General features: G+C 44.2%; 1 protein-coding gene and 1 long non-coding RNA gene across 4 annotated transcripts in view; one reads left to right on the forward strand and one right to left on the reverse strand.

Moving 5' to 3' along the window:
• The window catches only part of TMEM178A (transmembrane protein 178A), a 58195-nt gene extending 48158 nt beyond the window's left edge, over nt 1–10037 (reverse strand). The window contains exons 1-2 of one of the 3 annotated variants that reach the window (XM_069583509.1): nt 9914–10037; nt 9211–9612 (exon numbers count right to left, since the gene is read on the reverse strand). In XM_069583509.1, the coding sequence (XP_069439610.1) occupies nt 9211–9610 (400 nt within the window). In that variant the 5' untranslated portion in view covers nt 9611–9612; nt 9914–10037. Of the gene's footprint in view, nt 1–9210; nt 9763–9913 lie in introns of those variants that run through there. The other 2 variants (XM_069583510.1, XM_069583508.1) reach the window with 2 other exon arrangements.
• On the forward strand, nt 9015–10708 carry LOC138437033 (uncharacterized). The gene is made up of 2 exons (XR_011255736.1): nt 9015–9418; nt 10272–10708. It is a non-coding gene; the product is annotated as an uncharacterized lncRNA (long non-coding RNA).
• Nucleotides 10709–11284: the final 576 nt, after the last annotated feature.

Consider the following 11284-nt stretch of genomic DNA (forward strand, 5'->3'; position numbering starts at 1 on the left):
TTTCCTCCAACCAATTTGAGTTTCTTTCAGAAACAAAAGGTAACCCTTAAGAAAAAAAGGAAAGAAATGCTTGACTTTGATGCTTCTTCAGCAGACATTTCTGCCTGGATTCTATCTTCTACTGCTGAATAGTAAGCCAGTTCCTTCTGCCTTTTTGGTTTTGTTTCTTTCAAAAAACTGAACAAAAAGACAATATTTTTCATAAACGTTCTTACCGGCAGTCACTGTCGCTGCTTCTGCCACTTGAATTCAGCCTAGCTCTTTCTTTCTCTAGTATTTGTTAGTTTTAGATTCTTTCAACCAACATTTCCATTGTCTGAACATCAAAGTTGCCCTAAAATACTAAGGATCAAACTCAAATACTAAGGATCCCTAGATGCTAAGGATCAAACCACCAGGAATAAGTGACTAAGTATTAGTGGCATAAAACAAATACTGAACTTTGATTGACCCAGACTCCATTACTGCCATTGGCTATTATATTTTTAGTTTCTCCTCTCCTACAGTTTATCTTCTGCTGAGTCAAATTGTTGCTCTGATGATCAGTTTCATAATCTTTCAATCCCATGACAAGTGATCAATTCTGTTGTTTTTCAGGATAACTTCCTTGAATACCATTTAATTGGATGCCTATGCTAAAAATTCCATGACAACTATAAACATTACTGTAAGGAGTTCTCAAAACTGTGAGAATGTAAGGAATGGCATTCAAACTCAAATTAACCAAAAGCCCCAACCCACCTCCTCAGACCCCCTTTCTCACTACTGAGGGTATCCTTAGAGACAGCAAAACCTCACAGGGCAAGGAGGACACAGCACCCACGCGTTACACTAAGCAGCCTCTTATTTTCAAAAGCATTTCTTTTCAACAGTCAGTAACATTTGCTGATTTCTGAAACAAATGCTTACATCCCCCACACCAAATAAAAATTCCTTAAAATACAGGCAAAAGAGATCCAAGTCACATACAGCCTCCTAACCCTACCCCCATCCTCACTCTCTCAATTTGCCAGTTAAAGACCCTAAGAATATATGTCAGTGTTTTCTGGCATGGCAGATGGAAGCATCAGTGTTGATTTACAGCTGAGGGACCTATTTAAAGGGACAGTAAAGCCTTCTGGATTATCTATACATTCAAAATTTCTCACATATTTCTGGATTCACTTCCCTGTCTACCTGTATGGTATCAAACAACCTGGTGGAACCAGAAGGGAACAGATTACATCCTTTTGGTCCTTAGAGGAGAAATGAGTTGATTGATTTTTCCCATGAACAAAACACTTAAAAGTCTGAACAGTGGGGGCATCCAGCAAGTTGTAGAAAATAATTCAGTGTGTCCTCAGTCAGTCAAGATAACGGAAACTGAAAAATGGTTTGTATTGTTCCCCTTTTTTCACTTGCTAATGCATTTCCTGATGGGTGTCCCCATGACATTATTGTTTGGTCTGCAATCAGCTTATCTGGATGAGTTACAAGAAAGATGGAGTGCAGCCTGGAGTTTCCTGGTACTGTACAGCAAACAAAGGCTGTCAGCTTCGTGATGGCTGATGCGGACTCTCTCGGGCTCCAAGAAGTTCAGTTACATCTTTTTAGTTAACACTTGCAATAAAACAGATTAATCACTGCAATCATTTTTAACCACAGGGAAGCACTATAAGAAAGTGAAAAAAAAAAAAAAACCAGCATCAATTTTACCAGGTTTTGAAGATAAAGTCCATTTTCTACTGTCAGGTGCCTTTATTTTGATAAAAATCTTTACAACCAGTTGTGCAAAGCTTTAGACAATAGTAATGGTATGCTGTTTTTAAAATACATACATACATATATATATATATATATATATATATAGTAGAAAAAACTAATTTGTTACACTTACAGCAAGTCTACAGGGTTAAGATGATCTTATCTGAATTGCCCCCAAATTATTGAGCTAATGTTTTACTCCAAAGGAGATACATTTGCTACTTGTACTATTTGCCAGACCTCCAGCTTAGTTGTTTTCAACTTTTTCCTTCCATCTCACCAATTGCTTCTGCAAGGGAGAGGGAAGTGAAGGGGATGACCAAACCAGATTATTTTTATTCTTTTAACAGCAAATAATACAAGAAAATAGGCCTCAGATGGTCACATAATTGAGTATCAAAGAAGGACAATGGAATCTCTCTGAAAGATAAGATGGACACAGGAAAGATAGGCTCAAGGACTCTGCCAACCTGATGTCACAGCTTGCTTGGCAGAGGTCACAGCTCAGTTACCTGGGATATACTGCACTGCAGGTGTACTCAAAGAGGAAAGGAGAGTTCATTCTTGATAACTGTTGGGAAAACTCTAGGACCAGCCTAAATTCCTTCAATGTGGCCAATCACCATCGTTTGCCATTTGCCATTGACACTGGGCATCTCAGTTACTCCCTCAGTGAAATGTAACTCCCAGGTGCTCCCCCAATAAAAGCTATCTTCTCTTTCAATCAAGAACACTTGCAATTATGAGTAGTCTGCCTGGTGGGGTTTAAGGGCTCTTTCTGAGCTTTGAAGAAGAGAAATCAGGAGCTAAGAAAAAAATCACAGCAACTCTAGTATGATTGGATGTGAACGTTCTATGGCATAGCAAAAAACTCTTCTGTTGTTCCCCTCAAGGCCATTGCTAAATGTAATCCATGAGACATGGTAGATACAAATGTTATTGACTCTGGCAATTTTGATCACAAACCACTTAAAGCACCATCCACTTTTGTGTTTATGAATCACTATTAAAAGGTGACTTCTCTTTGCAGATGGAAAGAATAGAAGCAAATGTCTTTTTTTGATATCAGAGAGGCAAGCGAGAATTTAATTTCTATGCAAGATAACCTTCAGGAGTGTTATCAATAGGAGGTGTTGAAGCATAGGATGTCACACTCAGGTATGTTCAGCCTCAAGACACTGCAGCACAAAACTACAAATCTACTCATTAAGAGCTGTGCAATGTGAGCTAGAGTTGTTTAATCATAAAGTCGCAGCTAATACTGTTTCATGTCAGAAATGATACAGAAATAAAATGCATCTTCTTCTCTCCCCTGTGCAAGATGAATATGTGATACAATGGTGCTGGGAGACCCACCACAGAGATCAGCCACGATAGTAAAGAACAATCCATCTTCTGCCCAGATGAGAAACTCAGGCTTTGCTGATGGGCAATGAGAGAAGCAGTCTTCCAAGAGAAAGGGGGATATGCCAGGCGGTACATAAGCAGTCCTCTTATGTACCCCCTGGAACATAGACAAACTTTTTTTTTTCTATTTATTAATATTACTCCCATCCCTTCAAGGTTTGTGTTCATTCATGTTTCATGATGTATTGGCTTGGCCAAAAAGTTCGTTCGGTTTCCCACACACGTATATAAAAAAAACAAATGAAATTTTTGGACAAGCCAATATATTTCAGTACAGAGTGTGCAGGCATACTCAGTTGCTCAGTTGTGTTTGACTCTTTGCAACCCCATACACTGTAGTCGGCCAGGCTCCTCTGTCCATTGGATTATCTCAGCAATAATACTGAAGTAGGTTGCCATTTCCTCCTCCAAGAGATTTTCCCCATCCAGGAATCAAACCCACGTCTCCTGCAGCTCCTGCATTGGCAGGCAGATTCTTTACCACTGCATCATCTGGGAAGCCCATGTAAGTACAGTTCCTGTATCTAATTTTTAAATGAAAAAATATAAATTACATAGAGTAGGGCTTAAGACAGTTTCAGAGACTACTGCCTTGAGAAATGAAGAGAGAAAAAGAAGTCTTAATGATATCCCCAGCACCCCCAAAACTGAAGAATCCCTTTGCCAGCAGCATCTTCTGGTCCAAGAGAAGGTCCAAGAACAGTGTGTAAACTAATGGGTCAGGAAGGAGAAAACAGTGCTCGCCTCCCAGATTTCCCAGATACATCTGCTCTTGGGAGATAATTATTCTAACACAAATGATACTTTGGTCTACAAATGAGCTGGAGAAAATCATTAATCTACTTTTGTGTCAGGTAGAACTTGGTGGGTCCTGCACAGACTATTAATTTCATGGAAAATAAGCCAACAGGGAAAACAGATAAATCATTAGCAGAGTGAGGAAGAGACCCAATAAATTCCTACCAATCCTCCTACTTTCTCTTTCTTGCAGAGAGTAAAATGACAAAGTATTTATGTCCCACTGTCTTTGATATCTCTGTTTATCTCATTAAAGGAAAATGCTTCTGAAACCACAAGGACATATTCTATTTCAAGTTTTAAGAATTCAATCCCAAATGATTTATACAAGTGAACAATATGACTACAGAATCATAATCTTCACATTTCTAAAATTCTATCATTCTTAACTTCATAAAAACAAAACACTACAACATTCATTTCCCTTTTGTTTGTTGCAGGCAATATATAATATTAGGATTCCGTTTACATAAACAAGGAACATATATTTGAAAAGTAGTATGGATTGCTTTTAATGAAAATTTTTAATTAAAATTTTTTTTCAATTAAACTTAAGGCTAGTAAGAACAGTTGGCACTTTTGATATCATTTCAATGACTAATCCCTACTCAAAATTAATTTCTCCAAAGTTCCATATAATGTATTCACAAGACTCATCAATGTTTATTTATTAAAGTCAGTGTTTTCAGTAACTGAAAGAAGCATTATAGAATGTTTCCAACTGAGTCTCTTTCCATCTGTCCTCCTATTTTACTGTTCATCAAGTAGTTTAAACATAAGAACTGCACTTTGAACAGAATGCCTGGTGTCACCCAAAGGATCCGGCTCTCCATCACTCTGCTGTGTACTTTCTGTCATTTACCTACCAGTGCTAGCAGCCTGCCCAAAGTGTTTATCCCACAGCCTACTAAAAGTAGTTACTCTATAACCTACTAGAAAATAACTACAGTACTTGATATACACTCCATTGGGGCAGGCATTTTTATCCATTTTTTTTCACTTCTGTATTTTCTATTTTTTGAAGTAAAAGTGAAAGTCACTCAGTAATGTCTGACTCTTTGCGACCCCATGGACTATTCAGTCCATGGAATTGTCCAGGCCAGAAATTCTGAAGTGGGTAGCCATTCCCTTTCCAGGGGATCTTCCCAATCCAGGGATTGAACCCAGTTCTCCTGCATTGCAGGCGGATTCTTTACCAGCTCAGCCACAAGGGAAGCCAAATTTTCTATACATAGAAGAAAACCTGACATTCAATACATGTTTATAGAGTAAATAAATTGGATGAATGGTAGGAAAAAAGAATCTATCTTTAGGTCACCTCCTGTCATTTCCTGGGCTCTGTACACAATCCATGCCACCTGCCTTCTTGGCTTTCTTTTTTTACATAAAGACTTCTTTCCAATGTGGTATTCCCAGGGGCACAAAGGGGCCTGAGGCCCTCCTCTTTAAACCCATTCTTTCAAGTTTCTACCACAAGGCTTCTTTAACTGTTCTAGCCCTCCTACTGCTGGATGAAGTGAAGTCGAAGTGAAGTTGCTCAGTCGTGTCCAACTCTTTGCGACCCCATGGACTGTAGCCTATCAGGCTCCTCCGTCCATGGGATTTTCCAGGCAAGAGTGCTGGAGTGGATTGCCATTTCCTTCTCCAGGGGACTTTCCCGACCCAGGAACGGAGGATGATTAATTTGCAAACTTACCAGAGACTGTCTTTACTTTGAACAGCAAAGCTTTGTTAGCAACAAAAGTTAGCTGCAAGAAGGGTCTACAAGGAACAATAATTGACTGACCAACTCAAATACAAAAGAACTCTCACATGTGTAGCTGAAATCTTCCTAATATTAACTGACGGAATAACAGGGTTTTGATGGGCATTTATTTCTATAATGCAGTGCGAACTTAATATCTCTACAGCATTTGTAAGGTCTCATGTTATCCCAGCAGGCAAGATAGTAAAATGTGGATTAGTCAATATAGGAAGAGGACTTGGTGCTGGAAAACCTATATTCAAATTGTGTTGGGGATTGGTCCTTCGTCAGCCTAAGAGAGTAGCAGTCTAGTCTTGGTTCTTAATGGGTTTATCAATAACTTTACCTCCACTCTTATTAAGGTCCTGGTTGGAGGTCCAATCTAGACCTTCTAGGGTCACTCTGGGCTAAAAGTAAATTAGAATCACAATGAAAGGGTGACATTCAGAGTCTGACAGTTTTCCCAAATACCTGCCCCAATAAGACGGCTGCTTTTCTGGTTCATATGATTTCTCTAAAGTAGATGAACATATAGACTTTTATGCTGCATTTCTAAGCCAGTCTCTTATAGTCCACACTGTCTGTTTATGTTTCCTCTACATCTCTCAGAAATACTTGCCCCGCCTCTCATAACAGGAAACGGAAACAGTTCCAGTTGTGAGAAGTCTTCCATGATAACAATTCTAAACTTTCCCCTCTGCAACTTTCACCCAACTCCTGGCTTTGTGCTCTAAATCCACACAAAGAAAGCTGATCTCTTTTTCTCTCCAAAGTTTACTAAACAAGTCAGGTACTTCTTGTGGCCCTTCCCATCCCTCCCCTCTCTCTTATCTGAGTCTACTAAATCTTAGGACTCATAAGGTAATTCAGAGCAGTAAAGATGAAACATGGGACACTAGTGGTCCAAATTTTTAAATTAGATGTGATGTTAATTTCTAGCCAGCGGGCTCATTTGAGAAACCCAGACACCGCCACAAATGCCAGCATATACCACAAACGCCAAATTATACCACAGATGCCAAAACAAAAGTAATGTTTACCTAATAGAGGTGTCAAAAATCATGTGTTCAAACTATTCTCAGAATCACAGAATTTTAAAACTATTCATTTCACCCATTCATTTCACAGATGATAAAACTGAGATCCAAAAGTAGCCCAAGGTAGATGGGGAGCAATACTGAAAGTATTGCAGGCCCTTTTGGCCCTCTTCCAAATAACAAACTATGATCCTACAATGTACTGAATGTCATTTCTCCAGACTTCATGTCTTAATAATGGCAGCTCGTTAACTTCCTAGGAAGCTAAATTTACATTGCTATTAGTACAACAATGTCAGATTTCAGAACTAGAAAAAAATCCCCTAAAGGATACTGAGCCTTCCTACAAGGAACAAGAAAACTGAAGACCAAGGAGGCCTGGACTTGGAGGAAATACTGAGATTTAGTGGTATGGGCAACAATGGAGCCCAGGTCTTCTGATGACAAGCTAGAACTCTTTAGTATTCCACCCAAAGAATTAGCTAAACACCAGCAATATTACAAAGCTGAAATCATTTTAATCTAAACTTGTGTTTATGATGAGAAAACTGTAATTCTTTAACTAGTACACAAGTTCCATCTTATGGAAGTGCTAGGCTGGACAACCATGTCAGAAAGATGTAGAAGGGAGTTCAAACAATAGGTGGGAGGTTGGACTGAATGACGTCTAAAGTCCCTTCAGCCTCTAGGATTATTGAATTCTGAACTTCCCTGGAGCTGAACACCTCAGCTAGCCAGGACGAATGAGGAGGTAAGGAATGTGCAAGTGTCCTGTGGGGCATCCTCTCCTGCCCTTGGATTGAATGAACTCTACCCTTCTGTATCAGGCATTACTCCATATCCAATTTACATGCAATCAAATACTCTAGGCACAGGAAGAATGTAAGGAAATGCAGCTCTGTCATTCATTCCCCAAGACAGACTACACTGCTTAGCTTTCAAAACTGCCTTGCCTAAATGAGCATTCCATAACTGAGCTTCCACTTTGAGCTTTTACAGTTCGTTCATGTACTATGCTACTATCAGCATTAATTATGCAGCATCTTCATGAGGAGAAACCAGATTTGGATGTGATGTAGGAGAGGAAAGAATAAAGCGCAGTTTCCAAACGAAGGTTATTGTATCTGCTCCCTGCTCCCCAAAGCACTGGAGTCCTTCCACCACAGACAGATTTCAGATGGCGGTCCCCAGCTGAGCTAGCCATGGGAAGGAGGAAGTTGACATGTTTGAGAAATGAGGAATACGCCAACTAACAAGACTTTGAGGCCAATGTTATTAACTCCCTCCTTTCTATGTAATTCCATTCCAAACCAGAATTCAACACAAATCTGCTTCTTTGCTTTCCTGAATGGCTACTAAAGATTTAGATGCACTGATTTTATACGTCTTCTTTTTTCTTTTGCAATAATGAGTTCCAGGGAAGAACGTGGCTTTTTGTTGTTGTTGTTGTTGTTGTTGTTGTTGTTGTTGTTGTTTTCCCCCGTCTCAGAGAAAAAGAATTTATCATAAGGGTCAAGCTCTGACAGCTAGAAGAAAGCTTCAGCAATAGGACTGTCACACTGAACGAGATCACAAAAAATAAATAAATAAATAAATTCAAAGGATCCAACACGCCTGGGAGCCAGGTATCGTCTAGACTTCAGAAGAGCAAACTGATGTTAACAAAACAGCCTAACAAGGTATCAAAATCTGAGCGGGTGATTCTGTAGAGACTCCGTGTGCAAATACAAAAAGCTCTACTTTAAAAGGCTTGGGCAGGTTTTCCACTCTGCTCGCCCTGAACCGAGGATGGTGCGCCCAGTCATCAGGAGGAAGGCTGCAAAACAGTCGATGTCCTAGCTGCATTCAGCTGCCTCCACCAGGGCATTACTGTCGTCTGAGGTCTAACCCAAAGGAACCCCGCACTTCGGGGTTTAGAGGAAGGTTCCTCCGGCCTCCTGAGCTCCCCATTAGCCTGTCAGACTGGCATGACCACATCAGTCCCGTCTGCTACCAACATTAAATCAGTACAAGAATAAAGCCCTTTCCTCCTCTTCTGAGATTTGCACCACTTTTCTTCCAAAGGTATTTCTGAAAGGAAAGCACAACTTGAGGGAAGGAGCCCAACTGGGCAAGGTTGGGTCTTTTTGAGGGTTCCCTTCCTCGCCAGCGGCAATCGTCACATGCATTCCAAGTCGGGCAGGTGTACAAAGAGAGCGAAGGACGAGAGAGGAGAGGAGAAAAGGGGGAGGAAGGAGGTCGCGGAAGCAAAGGAGACAGAGGAGGATGAAGAGGAAAGAAGAGTCGGGGAAAGAAGAGCCAGAGAGAAGGGAGGGACGGAGAAAGAAAGGGAGAGGGATAAAGAAAGGAGGCTGCGGGGAAGAGGAAAGAGTGTGCCGGGGACGCGGCGGGGAGGCGGCCGTGGGGACCGGCGCCCCTGGGGAGCCACGAGCTGCGCTCCGCTAGCGGGCGCCTGGGGCGCAGGGCGCGCCCGGCGCTCACCTTTCAGGATGAGGGTGTCGATGTCCCGGTCGATGCCCAGGAAGTAGCACTTCCTCCAGAGGCCCGAGTAGGTGGCGAAGAGCGGCCGGCCGCACTCGGCGTCCAGCCCGCCGAGCCCCAGCAGCGAGCGCCAGGACTCGGGGTCGGCGCGCCCTGGGCCGCCCGGGAGCAGCCGGCGCCCCAGTGGGGGCGAGTCCCGCAGCGGCAGGTGCGACAGCGGCATCAGGCGGTTCTTCTGGTCCGGGGGGTCGGCGCCCGCGCGGCTGCGCTCGCAGCTCTCCTTGTGGCGCCGGGGGTCGGTCTCGTACCAGTGGTCGGTGAAGATGGCCGTGACCAGCAGCCCCAGGGAGCAGAGGCTGAGGCCGAGGCTGAGCGCCGTGACGAGCGCCCGCGGCTCCATGGCTGCTCGCCCCGCCGCCGGTGGGCCCGCGCGCCGCCGCCAGACACAATGCACTTGGCCTCGGCTCGCTCCGCTCCCTCTCTCCCGAGCTCCCCCACCTGCCCCCTGCCGCCCGCGGCCTCCGGCTCCCGGCCCGGCGCGCTCCCTCCTCGGCTCCCTCCGACCGCGCGCCCGCCTCCTCCCGGGCCCGCCGCTCCGCGCCACCCGGCGCCTCGAGCACTTTCTCGCTGCCCCCAACCCCGCTTGCACCGCCGCTCCCGCAGCCCCTTCCCCTCCCTTTTGGAGCCCCCCTACCCTGCTCACCCCCAGCTGTCCACACCGCCCGATCGATGCTTCCGCCCTGCTCTCCCGAGACTCCTCTTCCCTTTCGAATCCCTCTCCTCGCCACCTTCACTTTTCCCCTGTCCCCTCCTCTCTCCCTTTCACCCAGTCTCTACTTTGCCCCTACTTTTCTTCAACTCGTCCTCCCTCTTCTTCGTCCCTGTCTCCCCGCTCTTGTCCCTTTCTGTCCCTGCCCTGGCCGCGAGGCTTCTCCCCAGCTACCCACGAGCGCTCAGCCGTCCTCTCCCCTCCGACGACCTGAAAAGACATCCACCCACATCAGACTCAGTCTTGTCACTTGTCCAAGTTGATGTTGATCAGTGTCCCGTTTTGTAACCAGAAGCGAATCCCATCTGGGTCGGGCTGCGCGGTGATACTTAACTCAGGAATCTGGATCCGGAGCCGAAGACCCTCTGTCCCTCCACCGAAGAACGCAGCCTCTCAGACCCCTGGGCGGCTCTGTCACCCGGTCATCCCCCGCTTTCCCTCTCCCTCGCCCACGGCAACCTCTCAGCGCTCTCTCCGCTCCAGACCCTCTTCTGAAAGAAAAGACACCGAGTGTCACTAGAGCGATGGACCAATGGCCAGAGATTTTTCTCCCACTCCAGCCTGCTCAGAGATGGACTTCTTTCTCGTCGACCACCTCCATCTCCCACTGGAATGACGGCCTCCTGGAATTTCTACAAGTCTATAGTGATCAATAAGCCCTTGCAGTGGCACCTGGTCTGTGAGGTGATTGTTGTCCTTAAATAAATAAAGTCCTTAGTAATAAATCAAGGGGATGATTTTTTATTTTTTCCTCCTGTGCAACTTACATGGGCTGGGAGGGTCAGCAGCAGAGCGATACTACACACCAAAGTCAACATCTCAGCTTGCTTCTGCTTTCTAGGGCACTCGGAGGCATTAATTGAGAATGGCAGGCAGAGTCACATTTTCTAAAATGAGGAAACCTTAGGACTCAGGGTCCTGAAAGAGTTAATCGCTGTGTTGTGTGGAATCTGATGATAGAGCAGCAATACCCTCCTGCCACTTAATGCCCAGGGGGCCACATCACAGACAGAAAACCATGCTGTGGGAGCCCAAGGATACCAAGTTTTGTGTTCTTTTGCCATGTTAATGATCAAAAGGTGATGAGGCATTCATTGGACGCTAAATGACATTACTCCACGATTTAATGGGACTTATTAATTAGTGCCCCACATCAGTTGGTATGAATATGATTTATGTATTTCCTCTGAAATGACCTCTGTAAAGGTGGTATAAGAATCTTCCTGGGATTTGTTTTCATTGCTGTTTATACTCAGCATCTTCAGAGGGTATATTGCCCATGAAGGCTGTGTACCTCCCTTCACA

This window comes from Ovis canadensis, chromosome 3 (assembly GCF_042477335.2).
Source record: "Ovis canadensis isolate MfBH-ARS-UI-01 breed Bighorn chromosome 3, ARS-UI_OviCan_v2, whole genome shotgun sequence".
NCBI classification, from domain to species: Eukaryota; Metazoa; Chordata; class Mammalia; order Artiodactyla; family Bovidae; genus Ovis; species Ovis canadensis.